The sequence below is a fragment of the Cuculus canorus genome, chromosome 17, assembly GCF_017976375.1.
Source record: "Cuculus canorus isolate bCucCan1 chromosome 17, bCucCan1.pri, whole genome shotgun sequence".
Classification (NCBI taxonomy): Eukaryota; Metazoa; Chordata; class Aves; order Cuculiformes; family Cuculidae; genus Cuculus; species Cuculus canorus.
In genome coordinates, this window is record NC_071417.1 from 7059766 (window position 1) to 7082332 (window position 22567).

The window sequence follows — 22567 nt, forward strand, 5'->3', positions numbered from 1 at the left end:
GGCAGAACTTCAAAATACAGAATGCACTGAAGAGCAGCTGAAAGGCTGAGATTTTAAGCACTGGACACCCTCTCTCGCCCAGTGGTTTCTGGGATGGAGAAGAGTCTAGGTTCAAGGAGTAAAGTGAGAGCTAGGTCATGCTTAAATCATAGAGCCAGGACTCTGCTGTATGTGTTTGTTTACATCGCTCCCACTCAATGCGAGGCTTTCACCAGAAGTTCCCTGAATGGGCTCTGTGCTCCTTCCTGCCCCGTCACTGCTGCTGCGTTGGGTCCAGTGAGAGGAGCCAGCCTAGAGTCAGCGTGTTCCACTGAGAATGAGAGCGGGTTGGGGCCAAATGTCCCTTTGAGAATGAGATTGGTTTAGGGCAAAACCTGTATCCTTTTATCACTGAACTGAGACTTTGCCTTTTCTGCTTCTTGTCATTCCCTGGCAGATGGCACTTGGCTGCTGTTGAGCCCCAGTCTGTGGGGCATTGCAGAGAGCTCGGGTACAAGTTTATGAACTAGCATCAGCTGTGGGCTGCTGCAAATAGCTGTCCCTGGAGCCCCGAGCTCTTTCTTGGCCAAGAGTGATCTGAGAACTAACGGGCAGTCTCACAGGGGCACCATAAGCTCACTGAGCCCCCACAGTTGCTGCACAGGCAGCCTGAGCTGAGGCAGAGGAAGCTGTGGCTCGGAAGGTGACAGATTTCTGGGAACTGGCTGTTGCACAAGTGTGCTTTCTAAAAAGTCTAAGTAACTGGGCTGGCTGCTTTGAGCCATCTGTGATTCAGCACCTTCACGTTCCTGAATCTCTTCCGCTGTTAATTATAAAATATGTTACAAAGCTTCCTTTATGGGCAGCTCAGGTTGGGCCATGGTTAAAAGCTGGTCTTATAAATACGTTTGAATTCTTGCCTCTCTGTAGATGTTGGTTGGTTTGTTTTATCACTATCAGCACAAAGAGCTGATTTGCTAAAACTATAACCAGGCAAAGACTTACACTTCTGTGCTCCAGTCATTATAAACCCCTCTGGCTGTTTGTGTGTGCTGTAACATCTGCATCTCCTTTGGGCATGTGCATCTGACACTTAAGTTGCTCCCATGTTCCACTGCTTGTGCTGTGCTGCAGCTGCCTGTGGTGCCAGGCGAGGGACAGGTCATAGCGTAAGCCCTCCTGCTCCTGCATTCAGGTCATTCTGCTCACCCAAATGCTTCAGCTACAAAAAAAGCTTCTTCCTGCTTGTGTCCCACCTTGTCACATGCAGCCACCTCCCCGCTCTTCTGCTGAGCAGACCAAATGTCTTAGAGCGAGCTGCTGGGCACAGCGCAGGGCACAGACCAGGACACGCTGCCGTGACCTGTTCCAGCTCATCAGGAACGGAGCTGTGCTGTCAGAAGGCAATCCCAACACGAGCTGGGGAGTCACCTCTTTCCCACATTCCTCAACCTACCGTTAGCACAGTTTCCTTCTGCCACCCACCCAGCTTCTGGAAGGGCTACAGGGAAGTGTCACAGCCACACCATGAGGGGTGAATGCCACATGTGGCCTCCTGCACAGCTCCTCACATTCTCCAGTGCTGGATGGCATTTCCTGAGTGGACAACCACTACTGCAGGAAACCCCTGCCCAAAGTCCTCTCTCAAACACCCCCGTGTGCATTAGGCCAGACAGCAGCTTTAGAGGAGAAATTCCCAGACAGGTTAAAACCCCTTTTATTAAAAATATAAAGACTTCATTAGAAAAAAGAGCAGCCTCTGTACAGTGACGCTTTGAAAGTCCAAGTAAATGGACCAAGTGCAAAAATAATACTCTCCTGTTGGTGTGAGCATGAATGGGGAGAGACCAACCCAACTTGTCTTGCAAGCCTTGTCCCAAAATGTGAGCTGCAGAAGGTGTCATGTGCCCATAAGCGCTTCCCCTGTGACAACTCTGGGGCTGGGGTGGCACGTCAGACTCTAGAAGCTGTGCACTCAGGAACTGTAGCTGAGGGAAGGGAGGTAAAACCCCACTGTAACCCCTTCCAACTGACAATAAACACTGCTCCTCCCAGACTTCAGCCCTGTTCCCACCCAGCACTGTGATGCTGGCTAACAGGGTGCTGGGCCACGTCCAGGGCTCAGGGAAGCGGCTCTGATGGAAAACAGTAGCCTTTCTGGACGCAGGGGATTAAACATGAATTCCACTCAGGGAGAGAGAGGGTGCAGCAAGTGGAGCTGGCTCTGGTCACAAGCAACTTGTTCTCCAGATGATGATTAAATGCTTGTGACTGTGATCTGGTAACACAGGAACACTCTTTCATTAAGCTCTGATCCAGCTGTGGTCGAATTATGGTCCTCAGTGTATAACGGCAGAGGGAAACTCAGCCCAACACTGAAACACAAGTGAAGGCTGAGATTGCAACAAATCGATAGCTTTATGGGACAGGCTGCATCAGCAAGAACTTAGACTTGACACCCACCTGGCCTTGTTTGGGTTTGGATTTTTAAAAAGTGTGTGCTCAAATACTTGTTATAGTGTTTGCGGAGGGATTTTGTTTGTGTGCTAGGATTGCCACGGCTGTGTGGGAGGGAAGTGCAGCCCATAAGCTTTCAGAAAATGGAGCTGTTTGGGATCATGGGAACTATTTGAGAAAAGCTTTGGGGGGTAGGTTGGTCTTCTTGGCCATTTTGAGCAGGACAAGGTTATAGAGTCTCTCCCCCAGAAGCTTTCTCTCTCTGTGATAGTTCTTCAGCAGTCCTACAGTTTCATCCTTGTGATCTTAAAGGGAACAGTGGAGAATTGAGGTGGTAAACAGGGAGCTGCAGGGCATCCTTAGGCTACGGGAGAGAAGGATTCTCTAGTGTCTGATAGAGCTGCATCACTTCTCAGCAGTCCTGGTTGAGCACGAGGCCACAAACACTTCTGATCACGTGTCCTCTGCATCCTAAAGAAAGTTATAAAGCTTCCAAAACCGAGAGCTCTTCCAGTGCAATCCTCACCTGCCTTCCCAAACGACATCCTCTGCCAGCACTGGGGCAGGAGAATGGGCAGAGACCAGGACTCCCCTTGCCACAGGGAGAAGCGCCCCTGGGGAATCAAGCAGAAGCCTGCGCATCGCAAGAGCAGGGAATTCTCAGCGCCCCTGGGCAGCTCAGAGCCAGCAGAGTGCAGGCCTGAAGCTTTGGTGCAGGAGTTTGTAGCTTGTGGGATCCTTTGCATCCACACAGCACAGGAGCTGTGCTATGGTGGCTGAGCTCTGCCAGCTTGGGGAAATGCAGGCCGCCTTTGGATGGAAAACTCAAGACAGGAATTGAGGAGTTTTGCTCTCTTCTCTTTCCAAACCTGCCTTCTAGGCCTGGATGCTTAAGATTGTAAAGTCCTGACCTTACAGATGCTTCTTATAATCCTCATATCCAAAACAGTTCCTTATTTCACGGTGCTGGGTCCCAGTAATAAACAGCTTATTCTGGCAACAGCCTAAAAGAAACTAATTCTGCTCTCAACTGAGTCTCTCCAGCAGGGATGGAAGACACAGCTGAGGCATTTCACAGTGTTCTCAGGGGCATTTGGAACCATTTTCCTTACCCATGTTATAGTCTCTTTTTCTGAATAGCCGAGGTGTTCAACGAATATGTTTTTCCATATATCTCGTAAGTAATGCAGGGTGCAGTGCTAAACAAGGCTGGTGGACTTGTCCATGTATTGCCCAAAGATGATGGGCAGACGCCTGGAATCAGGTGTTTTGCCCAGGAGGTATCCTGATGGGAACAGGCAGTATTGGCATGTCCAAGCCAAAGCACGTTCTGAATCTTGTTATCTCCTGTGGTTTTGTGAGCTGTGATGGGGTTTCAGGCTAATATCCAGCTGACTTACCCAGCTTCCTTTTATCAGAGTAAGCAGAGATGCATTTTCCTTCCTTGGAAATTCCCTGCACAACATTAACTGCAAGTTTCTCTTTCTTTTCTTTATGTCTCCTTCCCAGCAAGCCGTTCCGAACCTCCTGTAGTGGGGAGATAAGAGGAGATGCAGTGAATGGGGCAGAGGCCTGAGGTCTCAGTGTTGCCAGGTGTGAAAATGAAGGATGTGTATGTGGGCCCAGGTTGAGAAAGTGAGATTTAAGCAAGAAGGAGGTTAGCTAGCCAACACAGGTTATTCATGAGAGCCATAGGAGCACTGTTCTCCTCCCCAAAAGGAGAAGATGGGAAGATCCAAGCGAGGCCACTCACTTCACTGAAATGGTCCTCAAACAGGATGTGGTCCCCTTCAGCGTGCATGATGGGAGCTGCAATGGCACGTTCCAAGTCGTAGCCAAACCACAGCTTGTTTACAATTGCCTGCAACAAAACAAATCCTACACTGACTGACTGGAGATTCTGAACAAGAACATGGGTCACATGCTGCCATCCTCTGCGCTGGTGTGAAGCCAGCCCCACCCCGCTGAAAACCCTGCCTGCAGGCTGGGGCAAACCAGGGCTGTGAGAGAGGCTGCACTGTCAGAACACGTCCTGCCAGCCTCCTCTCCTGTCTTCATGGTGACCAACAGCTCAGGACAAATATAAGAACAGGGTGAGCACACAAGGATACTTCCCAGAATGCATTCCCTGAGCCAGAGCAGTGTCCTTGAATTTGGTAGCTACTGATGGAGCTTATGCCTTTCTGTTGATTGCTGTTCTTTCTGTTTCAGATCAGATCCTGACAGGGACTCGTTCCCATTCTTCTCTTCAGTTGTAGAAAGACAAAGGGAAAAAAATCTTTCTATTTCCTCTTGTAGCCTCATCTGCTTTAGTTTCTTCTTTGCTGAACAGTAGGGGTGTTAAGACTTCTTTTTCATGTGGGCATGGTGCTGGTTTTCTCTTTTCTTTGTTCTTTCCATCATCTAGCTGATCAGTTTATTTTCAGGGCCCTGAGGTTTGGGGCAATGCCTCTCCTTCCTAACAACTTCCTTAACTTGCTATTCAACTATTTGGACTTTCTGTGTGGTACCTGTTCACTCACCATAGCAGTAGCGCTGATAATCCAGGCCCCGCCAGCTCCTCCAATCACCAGCATGTCTCCTGTTTTGGAGATGAGGATGGAAGGCACCATTGCCGAGGGAGGCTTCTCTCCTAGAGCAGAAGCAAGGAATATTATTCCTCCCAGGTGACTCTTAAGGGGGTTGGAAAGACACACAAGTTCATCTCCCTCACCCTTCCCGCACTCCCCATGGCAAACCAAGCTGCTGCTCATTCCTCAGGAAGCTCAAGCTTTCCAGGAAACTCAGCTTCCTTGGGCCAAGACCCCATCTCACAGGAAACTCGGTCTTTATCGCACAGGCTAAATGGAAAGCATCTCTTGGTGCAGGGCATCCTACAAGCACCCAGGCCTTGCTGCAGCTCATTCAGCCCAGCCAAGGAACTCTCAGCAGCAATCCTGCCATCGTAGTACAGATGCAACATCGGCATCACCACTGCTGTGGTACAGAATCAGCGTGAGCCCAGAGTGCCACTGGCAGTGCGTGCAACTGTGTCCTTCTCAGAGATGAGCCTGAAGAGTCAGCAAGCTCTTCTCAGCAGCAGTTCCTTCACTTCTTCCTTCCCCTCCCCATCAATCAATGATCAGCTTCAGCCTTTTTTTGCCTTTCTTTTTTTTTAAAAAAAAATCTCAGACTTCCCTCGCCCAAACCCTGTGTTTCCAAACCCAAACCCAAACTCCTGTGTTTCCATGCAAGGGCCAGTGTGAGCAGACAGGGCACACTACAGGGTCTATTCTCTGTTAGTCTGAAACAAACCCACACCTCAGAAAGGAAGGAACACTTGTAGGTCACAGACAGGCCCTGCCCAGCTGCATGTGACCCGCACACCCAGCTCCCGGCCTCACATTTATTGCTAGGGTGAGACCACTCACCTGGTTTAATGCTTCTGTTCACGATGCAGAAATCAGCAAGTTCGTTATTCAAAATGATCCCAGTTTGGTTAGAATACACAAAGGAGCCGAACCTGCAGTGGGGGAAGAAACAGCCTCTCAGCGCCCCGCGCTCTCCTGTCATGGATGACTCACAGCACCGCAGGGGTTCTCTCTGCCTGCTCCCAGACAGGGGGTCCAGACACGTTTGTGCTGCTGTCCTCGAGCCAGAGAGCAGCTCCTGGTTACTGCGGGGATCTACCCACCCCACAGACACTCACAGCTCAACAAGGCATGGCTTCTTCCTGCATTGTGCAGTTCCTTTGGGCTGAGGCTCAAAGACCTTTGCTGTCACACAAAGAAGGCATTCCTGAGTGAGAGACCACCTAGATCTGTGAGGCCTAAGAGTTTCACGTTTCTGGTAACCAGCCCTTGGAGGCAGCCTATGAACCCGATACCTGGCCTGTGCCACACAACTAACAGCCCCTTGGCCACTCACGGGAAGTTGATGGTGCTGGTGGCGGACACAGCACTGCCGTCTGCAGCGAGCACAGAGATGTGGCTCGTGCCTTTACTTCTGTATCTGTGGTTGTGGATGGACCCCAGCAAGTTGTAATGGTCGAGCGGATGGTCACCATAGTCATCTATTCGGCCTCTGGCAAGCTTGACAATCTCATCAGACAGCACAGCCCCCACGGTCACCTGCAGCCACAGCAAAGACACTGAGCACATGTCACCAAAGCACAGGCACATCCATCTCTGGGCACAATGGAGCCTAGTGGGGTTCAGCCTCAGCAGTCAGAGCCTGGGGACCCGCAGTGTTCTGCCCCAGCCTGAGTCCGCAGGCCACTCACACAGAAAATGAAACAAGCTCAGTATTGAGGCACCTCAGCGTTGCTGTGAACACGTGCACAGCCCTTACCAGGCATGTGAGCACCAGCCTACAGATGAACAAAAACCTCAGACAAAGTAAAAGGCCTAATCCTGCCTATGCCCAGGACAGCTGTGCAGCAGTGCTCATGACCAGCAGGTCCAAGGACTTTCTTTTCTCCCGTGGCTGCAAAGCAGGAGGGTGTGAGAGCATTGCTGGGTACGGCAGCGTTGTGCTGGCAGGCAGGACAGTCTGGGTGACAGGCGGGCTGCTTGAGGGCTCAGCACTTTGGCTCAAATGAGTTAGGTTTCAAAAAGACCACAGGAAATGGATTTCCCTGCTTCCGCTCTGTCGCGCAGCAGTGTAGAAGCAGCTGCCAGTGCCGAGCGTGTCTACAGCTGCCCCAGTGCCTCACGCCAGCTCACCTGAGATTCGGAGAAGGCTGGGTCACTCATCTGGGGTTTTAGCATATTGCCAAACTTCAGGGCCTCTGCAATGCGATGGTAGGTCTCCACCTTCTCCTTGGGTGTTGCCAGTGACGCTTCCTGGAGTTTATACTCTATGGAGCAGGAAGAAACAATTTTATTGACAGATCCAAGGCAAGTTTTTTTTCAAGAACTGTTAAAAAAAACGTTGACAGGAACCTCCTTTTCTCACCTCAGTTCTAATCAAGTTTCCCCTGAGCTTTAGCAGGATGCGGGCACAGAAACAACCTAGTACTGATTTCCATTGTGACTTCAATTGCTCTTGAAGCCTTGGGAAAATCGTGTGCCCTTTAGCCATGCAGCAGCTGTGGCAATGCCAACCCACTGCAAGAATGAGGCGTTCACCATCCTGCAGCAGAGCATGGTCACACTGCTGCTTTGGGGCCCAGTCGCACTCACCAACTCCATCTCTGCCCATTGCTTCTTACTGCTTTAGAGCAACACTCTTTGCAAACCTTTTGCTGCCCCTCTTCCTTTAGGAATTTACCTTCCAATAGCTTGAGGATGAACATGAGGACAGCACCTCCCATAGGCGGTCCAGGAGAAAACACTGTGGTGCCATCGTCCAGGGTAACATTCAGAGCTGGGGACACCTCTGCTTTGTATGCCTGCAGGTCCTCCAGTGAGATGCTGGACCCTTCAGCAGAAAAGTAGAGTGGTGGCATTAGAACATTCACTTCCACCACCTGCTGCAGATTGGCTCCACCCAAGCCTTGCTAAAGCTTGTACAGAGCCAGCCCTGTACACGGAAGTTTATTCCACCAAGAACAGTGACGTCTCCCTCTGTCCTCACCTACTGCCAGCCCCCACGACAGCACAAAGCCTCAGGGAGCCAGCGCATGAGCACCAGTGCAGAGCAGGGTGAGGTGCTCAGCGCTGCTTGTGGGCCCGAGTTAAAAGAACTGGGGAAAGGTGGCCCCTTCCCATGCCAGGGGTCACCTCAAGTGGCAAGCAAAGAGCCCGTGCTGGCTTTACCCTGGGAAACACTGTCAGCCAGTTGCTGGGGAAAGACCTGTCTTAGTATTGACTATAGGTGTTACCTACCAGCCTTCCTAAGGTCCTCCACCAGGGCCTTTCCTATCAGTCCCTCATAAAATGCTGTAGCTCCATGTTCTGCTACAGTTTTCATTGTTTGCTGCAGCGCTGGCCACCTGAAGGTCTCTCCATTGTTCAAAAACCTTTGACCGTCACATATCAGCGGGCTGTTGAAGAAAAACATCCATCAGTTTACTGCATGTGCTCATTCTGCCCCCAGGGCCAAGCTCTTTTCCCTTCCCAACTGGCTTGGTTTATGCACGTTGCATACTTTCTGAGCCACTGCTACTCTGCAGCCTACGCAGCGAAAAGCTCTTCTCAGACGACTGCTACCCATAGGCACTCTTTTCCCAAAGTTTCCCCCACCAGACCTGACGCTGTGACCCTGGCTCAGGTTAGTGGGGCTTCTCTGGACAAGTATCTGCTGTCAGGGGATGGCTGCCACTTGAGGTTGAGGCAGGCCATGTACAGCCGGCTTCTCCACAGGAGCAATGTGCTCAGCACACAGTTTTGCTGTGCTAAGCTGCTCTAAATTACATTAAAAACAAAGCAAAACAAAAGTTGCCAAAGGAACAAAAGCTTTAGAAAACCACTCGTGTTATCCCTTCCTTATCCACAGAAGGAGTGTATCAGAGGAGGGGTCTGGTCCTGAGGGAACAGTGGTCCTCACACTGCAATTTAATCCATGGATCTTACCACAGGTTCTTTCCTGGCCTGAAGAAGGCCGGGTGATGAATAATTTTCTCCATAACTGGGGAAATGACAAGTGGCTCTGAAAGGAGCTTGATGGTTGGTTCAAACAGGGCTTTCCATGGTAAGCGGCCATATCGCTTATGGGCTTCTTCATACCCGCGAAGCTCTCCCGGCACAGCAATCCAGCGGGGACCTGAGGAGCACAATGCCAGTGTCACACCCTGAAGCCCCTGGCCTGGGGCTTTCATCTCTCTGATAGCTCTCCAAGGAGAGCGTGGGTTTGTATAGGCAGGACTAGGTCTTCTAAAAGCAGGCTTGGGTTTTTTCCTTTCCTTTTCCTGTTCATGTATTTCTTTCCACTACCCAACAGATGAGCTCTGGAGGAGCTGGAGCCAGAGCCAGAGGCGCATGGTGAAAGCACAAGAGGCACCAGGCACAAGCTGCAGCGAGGGAGGTGGCAGCTGGACATGGAGAAAAAGCAGCCATGCGGAGCCTGGTCAGACTCTAGAGTGGGTGAAACTGTGAAACTCCCCATCCTTGGAGGGGTTAAAAAATGCAACAAACAAGGCTGTGAGCAGGCTGAGCAAACTCTGACATGACTCTGCTTTGAGCAGGAGGTGGAGAAGAGACCTCCAGCTCTCCCTGATAACCAAAGTTGTTCCCAATTCCTTTTCTGGCTCATCTTTCAAGGATAAGAACATCTCCAGGAACTAGGACACGCCCTGGGAAGGAGAATGAACACAGTGGGAAATGTGGAGAGATCCAAGATGTGCTGCTAAAGCAAGAGTGCCTGGTCAAACCAGTAACAGCACATGGAGCCTCCTCAGGTGGGTGCTGGAGCCCAGCTGCTCAACTCCTGATGCTGCCAGGTTGCTTCCCCAATGTAAGGGCATGGGCAAGCGCCCTGGATTGATTTCTTTCATTTCTAGAATGACTCAGCACCTATTGACCTTATTTTTGGTTCTGTAAGAACTTCTGGGAAATGAGAGCTTGGGGAAATCTTGTCGTGAAATGCAGGCTTCCTACTGAGAGAAGTCACGTAGTGTTTTTTCCTTATGCCCTGCTCTCCACCCCCTCACTGGTCAGGTTGCCAGCGTTACTGTGAAACAGGAATTTTACGGGCCTAGTATTTTTGTCTTACTTTTGCAAAAAATCAATCTAGGAAGAGCACAAGCAATTAAACAGAACTTTAGATAACAGCAGCATGGTCCTCAGCATCCCCACCCTGAGCTCTGTGCGCTGCAAAGGGCACCCAGCCCTCATGGCCCAGTCTACATCCTTACCTATGGGGAAACCACCAGTGCAGCCAGACAACAAATCCTGCGGAGGCACTCGGGGGACTGTCTCACGGGCATTGATCACCTCGACTGTTCCTAGAAAGGAGAAGGGGGAAACGTACAACACTGTCTTCCTGAAGCAGCTGAATATCCCACTCCAGCCAGCCCTGAGCACCACTCAGGCCAAGAGTCCAGAGCTTCACCACAAGAAGGATGTTGAGGCTCTGGAGCGTGTCCAGAGAAGAGCAACGAAGCTGGTGAGGGGCTGGAGAACAAGTTGTACGAGGAGTGGCTGAGAGAGCTGGGGTTGTTTAGCCTGGAGAAGAGAAGGCTGAGGGGAGACCTTATTGCTCTCTACGACTACCTGAAAGGAGGTTGTGGAGAGGAGGGAGCTGGGCTCTTCTCCCAAGTGACAGAGGACAGGACAAGGGGGAATGGCCTGAAGCTCCACCAGGGGAGGTTCAGGGTGGATATCAGAAAAAAATTCTTCACAGAAAGAGTCATTGGGCACTGGAACAGCTGCCCAGGGAGGTGGTCGAGTTGCCTTCCCTGGAGGTGTTTAAGGAACGGGTGGATGAAGTGCTGAGGGACATGGTTTAGGGAGTGTTAGGAATGGTTGGACTCGATGATCCAGTGAGTCCTTTCCAACCTGGTGATTCTGTGATTCTGTGATTCAGGCCCTGAAGCCTTTTGCCAAATGCATCAGGCACACTTGCAGGGTCAGGCTGCAGTCAGCGCACACTCTCGTTTGTTCCCATGCTTTTATTTAAGAGCAAACCAAACAGTGTCTACCTGGAGGCACTGAGGGTACAGGAAGGAGGCCAAGGCCTGTCTCCAGCCAGAGGAGGGCCCCCCCAGGGTCTCCCGGGCCCGCAATGTGGACTGGGACACGCGTTGCAGGTGCCTGCACTGCCACTACAGGTGGGACACAGACACAGTGTAAGCCTCGTGCTCCTCAGCGGGCCATTTTCCAAGTGATGGTGAGGCACATCTGTCACGTTTGTAGCAGGATGGGGATACTGAAAGGCTCACTATGTATTGGGAACCTTGAAAAGGGAAAAAACCCAGCGAAACCCAAATCCCACTTGTATACATTCATATTTCAGGTCAAGCCTATTATTTTGCCTCCTTCTCTGCCATGAATTTATCTTTTCCTGTCACAGAGGCAGCTGTGTTGCAGGAGCTCGCAGTCAGCAATACCTGCCATACCGGGCACCAGAGCCGTGCTGGGCCGCGTGCAGCTCTGTGCAGCGGGATAACCCAGGTAGCTGCAAAGGGCTGTTGACAGGAGGCAAAGTTATGTGGTTCTGCCAAAATGGAAAAAAAGAAAAAATGCAGTTGTTTTGCCAAATTATACTCTTGCATAAGTTACACCCAAGCATTTCCAGGCTCGTGACTCCGTGAGACTACTTGGCAGAGGTTTAAAAACTTCCATGCTGTTATTGTGTTCATTGTTGATTTTACTATTCAGATCATTAAGCTCTGGGGGCTTTGGAAAGCCAAAGCAGTTAGGAAAAAAAAATAAATTAGAAGCATAAAAGCAAGAACATGACTCCCAGGGCCCTGAACAGCTTTCAAGCAGGCCCTGACGTTGCTAGATATCACTAGATGTAGATGCATCTCCTGGGAGAGGGAGTCCAGTCCTCGAGGGCAGTGTGCAATGCTGGTCCCATGTCAGCAGGAGCTGTCTTGAGTCCATGAAGTCCCAGCCGAGCAGTGACAGCTCTGTGTTGCTGTGCTCGTTGCCAGCACACGCACCTCTCTGCTCTCCCGTCTGCCTCCACGGCAGCCCGGCAGCAGCTCAGACAACACCACTCACACCTTGTGGCACTGTCCGCTGTGTGACTGAAATACAGTTTGGGATTGCTTTGGAGGGGAAGGAAAGGCAAAGGCAGTTCATTTTAAATCCAAAGCTCCTTCCACCCCCACATGTCCTTGCTGGGCAAAGATCCGCTCCCTGTCACAGATGCTTTGGGTTGAGAACAAAAGTGTGGTCTGCGATCAGAGGACGCAGCATTATATCCAAAAAATTGTTCTGAGAGACATGAAGGATTCTGCCTTCTCCATGGCAGCTGGGTGGCTGCAGAAAGACCGGGCCCCACAGAGAGGCCAGGGCTGGCCCATACCTGTGCTGGCATTGTAGATGGTGAATACGACCCCGCCACCCAGGCCCGAGCTCTGAGGGTTCATCACCGAAGTGCAGATCAAGCCAGCGATGGCAGCATCCACAGCCGTGCCTCCGCTTTTCAGGATGTCCCTGTGGAGGAAAAAAAAAGACAATGTTAAAATCCAGGGATGATGGAATGGAGGAGCTACATGAAAATGTCTCCCTTGGGGCACCTGCAAGGCAGCTCCAGCTTGACAAGAGCAGCTAGAGGTCTGAGAAAGCCCTAGGCAGCAGCGTGGGGTGCAAGCTTTTGGCTCAGCTGAGAAACAACAGAACCCAGCAAAGGTAAACCCAAATCCTGATCAGGGCTATTAACAGGATTTCTTTTGAGCTGTTTTGCTCTTTTACCCAAGAAGCCCAATACGTGTCCTCCACCATCGGTGCAGGGTTCAAGGCCCACGGCCATCCTACACCGGCTGCAGCCTGGCCCCGAGTCTCAACAGCGTCCCCACCAGCCTCTCTGGAGGCTGAAACACAACACAAACCACTCTCAGAGCTGCCTCTTGGTCCATCACAGTCAGCTCCTGTGCCTGGCTCACTCAACTTCAGCCAGAGCCCTGGCCCCAGTGATGCCTGGGGAATTTAGGGCCATTAAGTCTTTCCCACCTAGTGAGACTGGCAGAGCACACCCTGTCCCACCAGGCTGCTCCCTTCGTATGCATCTTGGCTACAAGTCCCTTAATTATAGTGCAGCCCCCTGGGGAGACATGTGACCCCTCAATCAGTGTGGTACTTTCACAGGTCTCTCTGGAGATATCTTAGTGCTGCAGCTGACAAGGTCCGATAACAACATGTTTTGTCCTACATCCTTCCTGCTGCTCAGTTTGAGCTTTAGGCTATTAATGGAGTTTCCATAAAGCCAGAAGCAGAAGAGGATGTTAACAACAAAATCCCGCTCCAGCAGCAGAGGGATTCACCTTCTCAGGATGGGTGAATGAATGCACTTCGCTCACGGCAAAGATGGGCTGTGCAGTGTGTCAGACCAAGTGTGCTGTCCTGCCCTGGGCTACAGGGAGCTCTGAAGCCACTTTAAATCACTAGAAACACTAAGGTGTTCCATTATATTAAGGTTTTTTCTGCTAAAGGAAGCTGGGGGCCAGGAGAAGACCCCCCTGTTACACAGGAACTGCCTGCTGAATTCTTATGAAGAGCAGAAGCAGCAGCTGCTTCTGTTAAAAAATGGTCAGTTGCCAATCAAAAACTGTCAAAATACAAGAAGAAGAAGAAGAAAATCCTCTGGGATCTCAGCATTCTCCAGAAACGCTGCTGGGCCTTCACTGAAAAGGATGTTTGCAGCAGATTCTTTGCTTAGAACTGAGCTTCCCAGGATAGCAGGCATCTTCTGACCATTACATTCTCACCCTCCCCACCACCCTGTCCCCAGGCGGGCATTCCTTTCAGAAACAGCCAGTTCCCAGGGTTGATGCAAGCCTACACAGCAGAAGTGGGATCAGAGACAGCTGCTGGGCCAGGTCAGGTCAGCTTGCCTCACTGCGAATCCCATTGCTGGGAACAAGCACTCTCCCAAGTCTCTCCCTGGCCTTGTGCTGGCTCTCACTTCAGCTGTTTGGGAAACAAATGGATGCAGAGCAGTGGGTGGCAGAGCTCAAACCTGAATATAAAGCTTTCAGCATGGTTGATGGGAAAAGCCTCTTCCATTGCCAGAAGGGAACATGTGGCTCAGAGCTGGAGGTGACGGTGGGTTTGGGGACCGCTGGCTGGGGACCTCCAGTCTCCTCACAACGTCCTGGCATGAGGACAAATTATTGAGGTGGACTTTGATACCAAATCCACATCTCTGCACTAACTTCTTTGACTCTCTTTTTAGCCTCCCACTTCATCTAGAGATGGGTTTTCTTCCAGCACAGGGCCCCTGTCTGGATCAGACAGCTGATCACCAGCCGTAAAAGCATTCACTGCAAAGACCTGCAATCCCCACCAAGACCCACTGATGACCAAGAGCAAAAGCCTAGCACAGGGACGACGCCACGCTGGAGGCTCGCCGAGATCACTCACTTTCTGCAGGGAGACAGAGAGGTGCATAAAGGTTCCAGAAAGCCCAACCTTACACAGCCCCAGAACATGCAAACACCATCTCCAGAGCTGGAAAAGCCAAGCCTGAAGAGGACAGCTGAGCACAACTGAAGACAAAGAGCAGCAAATGGAGGCTCTATGTCTGTCCCCCATCTCCTCCTTGTACCTGGGTCCTTTATGGACCTTTCCTTCACAGATCAATGATCCATGGGGGAAACACAAGAGCCTCGAGGTGTTTTCCCCAAGCCACCGACCCACCTGTTGAAAGACAAGGTTGCTCTTTGGGCAATAGGTTCAGCTCAGTTCTTCTCAATACGTTCAGTTAAAAGTTCTATTAGGAGCACAGAAAGACTGTCTGGAACGGCAGCATCTCAAACCAGCCCAGTATCATGTAATGCCCCAGGGGTTTCATTACTGTTAATGACAACTCACAGAACATGTGGTTTGGGTTTATTCTTTTAAAGAAAAAAAAACCAAAGGAAACAAGTTTTTTGTTAATTAAAGAATGAAATCTAGAAGTAGGTCAGAGATTAGTGGCTGCTTTAGCTTCCAGGACTTTAGGCACCAGACCAGTGCCACTGGTTTCATGCCTATCCCGCACTGGAGGTTCTCCAAGCATTCCCCCATGGGACCCTAGGGGAATTGGCAGGATGAAGGGGTGGCTGTGGGCAGCAGCCCCAGGGCGTAGCAGAGAGAGGGTCCCAAGAGTCAAGGGGAGACGATGCCAAATCCCTCTGTGCATCCTTCTGTGCGTGCAGTGACCTCCGCGCTCACCAGTGCAGCGGGCAAGCTGACAGGTTCAGATATAACATGTGGTTTCCATTGAGTGCAGCTCCCTGGGCAGCTGTTCCAGTGCCCGATGACTCTTTCTGTGAAGAATTTTTTTCTGATGTCCAGCCTGAACCTTCCCTGGTGGAGCCTGAGGCCATTCCCCCTTGTCCTGTCCCCTGTCACTTGGGAGAAGAGCCCAGCTCCCTCCTCTCCACAACCTCCTTTCAGGTAGTTGTAGAGAGTAATAAGGTCTCTCCTCAGCCTCCTCTTCTCCAGCCTAAGAACCTGGATCATCCTCACAAGAACCACAGAAGCAACACAGCACAACCACTTATCCCATCCCTCCCACCACGAGGCAGAGTACACAGCTCCAGCATCCACTGCCGGAGCATCCAGCATCCCATGTAGCTTGTGAAGGTCCATCCTTCTACTTTCATGTGTTTAATAACCAAAGTAAGAGCAAAATAATAACATAAGAGTCAAAGTGTTCGAGTGAGAAGCTGTGACACAAATTGAAGTGTTACAGCCTGGGTAGGTAAGAGAGATTTTTTTCAAACCTGCATCTTTCCATCCAAGTGCTGCAAGTATGTCTTTGGCAGTTCTACTGTCTGGGCTGAACATCAATGAAATCTGCTCTTTACATTATAGGACAGAGTGTCTTTCTTAACAGCAGGGACCCTGCTGCAGGCTCCAGTCCGCACACCGCGATGCGCAGCCCCTCACCCTCCAGCCGGAGCTGCAGCCCAGCCGAGGCTCCCTGCTGGCTCTTCTCCCTTCTGCCTTAGTTCAATTCTAAGCCACTTCTCTTACAGACTTGCCACTCCAAAATAAGCAGTTAATTTCCTGCTCCTCCACTTAAAAACAACCTTACATTTGTATACCATAAATATTTGTATTGGATTTGCAAAGCCGCAAATTTCTGTGACATTGAATAATGAAAATAAGCATCGCCTGCAGAGACAGAGCTCCATCTGCTCCGAACCACCCCAGGGAGCAGCGCTGCTGCTCAGCCCCGGCAGCTGAGACAGGGCAGAAACCCAGTGCAGTCCTGTAGGGCATGTACCTGCCCGTCAGCCCACAACATATCGACACGTAACCCGAAAACCCGAGAGGTCCGTGCACGTACCGGCCGATGAGAGAGCAGGTCTCGGTGTCAGCAGCCACGGCACCGTGCAGGTAGTGCTGAGGACCACACTTGGGTTGAGTCAGGATAACCACAAGCGCAACCACTACAGCCAACACCCCGAGGGTCAGCAGCACCAGGCAGAAGACCTTCCCTGTGGACATGGCTATTCCCACGCTGCCAGAGCCCTCGGAGCCTTGTCCTCTGTTTGCAAAGGCGTCCGCTTTGCTCAGGGTGGAAGCCGAGGATCTCGGCAGTTTTGGGAGGGAGGTCTCACTGAAATGGGCTCTGCCCCTCGCAGCAGAGAATTACATTCTTTTTAAGAGTAAAAGCTGCTAAAGAAGGAAAGGGTGTATGCTTTCTTTCCTGCTCTTCTACTCGTGAGAGGCTGTGCACTCTCTTTTATAAAGTTAACTTCTTCTGGCATATCCACCATATGCCTTTTTTTTTTTTAAGTCTCTGATGAAAACATTTAACGCATTCAGTGCTGGAGCACTTCAAAGGGAAATAGCTACACCGCCTATAGGCTCCGCACAGCCTCCCTGGCTTCACTTTCATGCCACACAGAGCGAATTAAACACAAGCAGCCTACAATCACCAGTGAATCACTTGGAAAACTACAATCAATCCTACCCTGCAAACCTGGAGTATTTTCTTTCCATAAGACTACTCAAAGATGTAAAAGCTAAATGCAAAATACAAAACTGGAACCTTCATATTTAGTCTTTACCTTTTAGCTTATAATAGTCTCGCTTATTTATTTTTTTTATCATTAAATCTTGACGGCGCTCACCCCACACAACCTCTGTAAAGGAGCTAAATAGAGCACCTTGAATGAAACTGCCTCTACACTCCACAAACCATTAGACCTCAAAGCTCTGAGTCCAGCCTGTCTCGGCCAGCAGCAGAGTGAATGGCTGGGAAACGAGAGCAGACCCGATTCCTACCAGAGCCACAACCAGCAGTGGGTATTGCCGCACAGTGCAACTGGCCCAGCTGGCTCTAGAAGGTTCATTATACATCTCTCCTTGCACTGAAGAGGTTAAAGGTACAGCTCCACATCCGCCTGCTGTCTTTCTAAAAGGTGTTATGTGTGATCCCTTTCCAGCTGCATTTGGGAGCAGGGGAATTCACCTGTGCACATTTACACCTGTATTTCAGTACACACTTTGAACACATACCCATTAAGCTCTCATAGCTACGTAACGCTATTTCATGTATCATGTTTCACAAAATGGGTTTGAAAAACTAATCATCTTTTTTGTAGTTGCATCTTCCCGTAAGGTTATCTCGGGGAAGTGAGATTAGTCCAAGAAAAATAGAGTTTTGTCCAAGATAAAACCATGGTCCCTGGGGAACAATTTCTTGGTCTCCACATCTCTGTCTGACCTGGCGAACTTACTTGGCACGTGTAACGAGCCTTCACAGCTCCGATGTGACTCTGCATTTCACCCCATTGCAAAACACTGCTGATCTTATACAATTTTTCAATCCCTACATGATTCTCATGTTTCATTTTTTGCCAAGTTATTCTATGACTCTTAAAGAATCATCGCTCTGGTGGTTTTTGGGAAAGCTCTTCCCTGTAAACTCACAGCAGGGCTGGAAATCCTGATCGCTCAGTACCAACAGGCTCAGGTGGGTTTTGCCCATGTAAGGGTATCACAGAGGTGTTGAAAGGTCTCGGCCATTCGGCTGAGTTGGTGGGAAGAGTCTGTGGGAAGAGTCCATAGGGCTGTTAGTCTAACCCATCATTGAGTGAGCAAAGGGATCAGAGCAGTCTCTGGAAGTACCAGGAGCTTCTCCTTCATCCTGGTTGGAGACAGTGTGCACCTTTGCTTGTTTTGGCAGCAGTGCCTTGCACAAAGCCAATGCAGTTTTGCCTCAAGCTCCAACATGTTCTTGACACACTGAGCTGTTGTAGAGCCTGCTTCTCCAACAGTGAAACAGGTTTCAGATGATGACTGGTATCAGTCTTGTTTGAGGAAAAGGAAGCTGGTTGCTGGTTGAAAGCCAGACCAGCCTCAGGACCGTGAAGGTGAAGAGACAACCTCAGAGAGTACCAGCATCTACGCATGCTGTATGCATGCTTTGCATTGGGAACAATGTTGGAGATACAGATCAAGGAGTCATCTTCGAAGAAGATGGAGATCTCTGTGCTGAAGCAGGATTCATGACAGTCCAGCTCCAGATGAAAGAAAACAAGGTCGCTGCCATGTCTGCAGCAAAAGAGCAGTTTTGTGGCACGAACAGCATTTCAAGCATTGTTTCCTCCTTGCCTCCTTTTCTTCAAAGCAGTTTTCCATTGACTGAGGAGAAGAAAAGAACATAATTGGATGGAACGCCAGACATTTCTACTCAACAAAGAAAAGCTGACTAAGATACTGACCTTCAGTTTATCACTCATCTATTCTTTTAAAAATGTAAACTAAAAGAACCCTAACCACACACCAAACTCATGAGGCATTCTCACGCTAGTGGCCTGAACATCCTCCTCTGCCTCCGTCTTAACACTGCCCAAACTGCATTGCAACATACTCAAGAGGCTGCCTCTCTCTGCTGGTGTTTGCTTGCAGAGCACTGTCTACAGGCATCAAGCTCTTATTGTAATAAATAAGTGCATTTGGCATTTCCCAACTCCAAATTAAGTTTAAACTGTTGGACAAGAGTCTAGGAAAGTTTCCAACACAACCAAAAGCCAAACTGGACGCATTTCATACACTGTTCATCTTCCCCTCCTCCAGTCTTATTTGTTTATAACCCAGGAATATCAGTTGTCTCTCTATCATAATCAAATTACACAAATATAGGCAACATGCTGGGAATTTATTGTTCAAGTCTCGTAAGAGACATGGCTGTAAGTGCTGCAGATGCTGGGGCTCATGATCTCTTAGTCTCAGAGCCATTTCTCAGTGACCGAGGAGCACTAACTTTTGCACGTTGTTTTACTTTGCACACAAACGTCTTCTTTACTGAGGGCTATGGGATTGCTCCCACAAAAGTCAAGTTTGTATAGTTTTCAGACATCTGGAAAAACAGACACTCAGAAGCCGGAATTTGCAGTTCCGAACAACCTTTCACTCATATCTCTTCTCAGAATTTGTGAGGAAAGTTGAGCCTATAAGCTCCTCTGGTTCAGGAAAACTAAACTCTGGTGCTTTTGTTACAGAATCAGAGAAGGTAAACATGCTCTAGAATTACTCATGGAGTTAATGCTCCACGGAGATGAACATTTAAGTACCTTCTGAGTCAGAACTTTTTGTTTTTCCTGTTCATTTCCAAGCATGCCAGGTAACACCTCACCTGCTTCTGAGGAACTTGGCGGTACTTCATCTCAAGCCTTGAAAACAGACTTCTGGCTGCAGCTGTAACAGTTAAACAGATTCCTCCTACGAGGCTGAAAGGGTTTCAGGGTGAAGCACTTCAAGTGCTGGGAGTGCAGCAGCGGGCAGCAATGGATGTCTGGGAAGGGGCAAGCCTACAGCGGGAAGTGGACATGGATCAGCAGCCCAACACCGCTCCAGCACCGTTTTCCTCAGCTGCTCTAACTTTCAGTTTCCCACTGCAAGGGATCTCTCTTTTGGGGCTGGAGGCATGAACAAAAGGAAAGCCCTCAGACAGCACAGTCACAGGACACACGGCAGTTCCCATCAATGAAACCAAAACAGGACCCAGCAGAACCTCAGGGACTCCCAGATCTTTGCTGAATTCTGCCAGGTTAAAGGCAGAGCTACTGCTTCTCTTTCCTTTCCTGCTGCTTACAAAGCAATGCCCCAAAGAAATGCCCTGCCCACCCTAAAACCTAAATGTCCTCTAAATACATCCATGGGACCATAGAATAAAGTCAGTTATTTGCACAGCTCTGCTTAGACACACGGCACAGACACTGCTCAAGGGAAACTTTCTCCGTTAACTTTATTTGATGGTTACATCCAAGCAGAGTTTACTGCACAGCACCAACACTTTATTCTTTCTGTAACAGTGCAGCTGTGCTCAAGGTTAGATTAACAGTGAAATCTTCTGATTCAGTCTTTAACTCTTGAGTGCTCTTCTGGAGCCAGCCAAGCAGTTTCCTCATTAGTACAATCACCGCAGCAGCTGAAAATATTGACACTCGAAAACAAAGGGGAGCCTTGTCTGCATCCTAAGATAACAACAGTAAACTCTGCCTGAACTCCATATTGACTAAATGAGGGCTAAGTCTGACAGGAGTGACCCCAAAGGCTGTCTGTGGAGGAGTTTAACTCACATGAAAGTACTACAGTCACTGAAAGTACTAAATAGAGCATATTTATACTGCGATGTACACACACAGGTATGTAACAACCGCTATGGTTGTTGGAAAATGTTGTAATATAACTAATCATATCTTAGTTATATCTTTTATAGAGTTATAGTATAGTTAATAACTTTAAAATGTCTGTCGCCGATCAATGATTTAAAATGTTTAGAATGTTTTGTATTCATAATTCATTTTCTTTTATACTTACTAGTTCGTTTCCTTTATATATAAATATAAATATATATATATTAAAACCCCAGGAATTTCACATTAAGGCTGGTAACAGTCTCTGGTCGGCACGGAATCTCTTTACCTATGTAACCAAGGTAACTAAGATTACTGGAGCTAACAGAGTACAACCAGGTACTGCCTGTAATGCTTCCCTGACTTGAAACAATACTAACGTAAAGAATGATGGAACTGGACCAATGTTCAGGAGGTTGAAAGTTTGCCAGAGGCTGAGAGGTAAAAAGGGCAAAGTGAGGAAGATGATTTTCTTCATCTGAGGAAGAGTGTTTTCTTCATCCCTACTGAAAAGGTGTGCGCAGGCGCAGTAGTAGCTGATGTTGCAAAACTGGATGAAGTAATCCCTAATGAATATGTAATCGGCTAGGTTGTAACCCTTTTGAATATGTAGTAGATTGAGCAACGTTTTAGGGATAAATTGCAAACGCGATGTAACGGTCTTTGGAACCAGATTTGGGTGCGTACCCCTGGTTCCCGGGGCCTCGAAATAAAGCACCACATATAACCTTCCTCGCATGGTTATGTGTTTGTCTCCTCGCTAACATGGTTGCCATCACATGGTTTATAGGTCTTGGTGAGCCACAGGCAGTGGGATAGTGGTTCACTGTCACGCAGTCCAAGGGCTGCCCTGCACGGAGTTTGGTCCCTAGGTCCTGTGCAGCCTGGAGCTCCCGGGGTCTGCATGGAGCACAGCACGAGGCAGCATGAGCCCATCGCCACGTACAAGGGAGGCAGATCAGCTGTGGAACCAGATGCATGATTTTGCCAGGAATCTTAGGGATCTTTACAGAGTTCTGGGCCCCTCACCACAAGAAGGATGTTGAGGCTCTGGAGTGTGTCCAGAGAAGAGCAATGAAGCTGGTGAGGGGGCTGGAGAACAAGTCTTATGAGGAGTGGCTGAGAGAGCTGGGGTTGTTTAGCCTGGAGAAGAGGAGGCTGAGGGGAGACCTTATTACTCTCTACAACTACCTTAAAGGAGGTTGTGGAGAGGAGGGAGCTGGGCTCTTCTCCCAAGTGACAGAGGACAGGACAAGAGGGAATGGCCTGAAGCTCCGGCAGGGGAGGTTCAGGTTGGATATCAGAAAAAAATTCTTCACAGAAAGGGTCATTGGGCACTGGAACAGCTGCCCAGGGAGGTGGTCGAGTTGCCTTCCCTGGAGGTGTTTAAGGAAAGGGTGGATGAAGTGCTGAGGGACATGGTTTAGGGAGTGTTAGGAATGGTTGGACTCGATGATCCCGTGGGTCCTTTCCAACCTTGTGATTCTGTGATTCTGTGAGTGAAGAAAGCAACATGCCCAAAACCCCAACTCTTTAAAGCCAAAAGCTCTGAAGGGCATTCAGGAAAAGGTGTGCTGGTTGGAATGCAGTTTGCAAGTTAAAAAAAGAAAACCACAAGGGTAAAAACGTGCTCTCAGCAAATCCCTGGCTAAGACTAAATTGAGGGGAGTGGCTGATAGGACATGAAGCAGAGCATCACCCACAGAGACCGTGATGATTCGAACGGAGCCCCAGTGGAGTTTGGTAAGGAGCAGAGCAACAGTCTGCACCCGGGCAGAACAACACCACCGTCAGCATAGGCTCTCTTGAAGGGCTTGGCCTTGCAGTGGGAGCTGTGCCACAAGACGCTCCTGCTGCAAACCCAGCTGGCCGGTCACGGGCTCCTTCAGGAGTGGGATCTGCAGATCGAGAGAAGTTGTTCTCCTCTTTCTCAGGCAGCACCTGAAATGCTGAGATCTGCCA

The 22567-nt window shown here is 49.6% G+C and overlaps 1 protein-coding gene across 1 annotated transcript; it reads right to left on the reverse strand.

Moving 5' to 3' along the window:
• Positions 1-1680: 1680 nt before the first annotated feature.
• On the reverse strand, positions 1681-16721 carry GGT5 (gamma-glutamyltransferase 5). The gene is made up of 12 exons (XM_009571332.2): positions 16303-16721; positions 12331-12461; positions 10211-10300; positions 8931-9120; positions 8244-8401; positions 7687-7836; positions 7140-7273; positions 6343-6545; positions 5847-5938; positions 4959-5068; positions 4190-4297; positions 1681-3963 (listed from the first exon to the last, which is right to left on the reverse strand). Exons 1-12 carry the CDS (start codon positions 16461-16463, stop codon positions 3817-3819), a joined length of 1674 nt encoding a protein of 557 aa, XP_009569627.2. The 5' UTR covers positions 16464-16721; the 3' UTR covers positions 1681-3816.
• Between the last annotated feature and the right edge of the window lie 5846 nt (positions 16722-22567).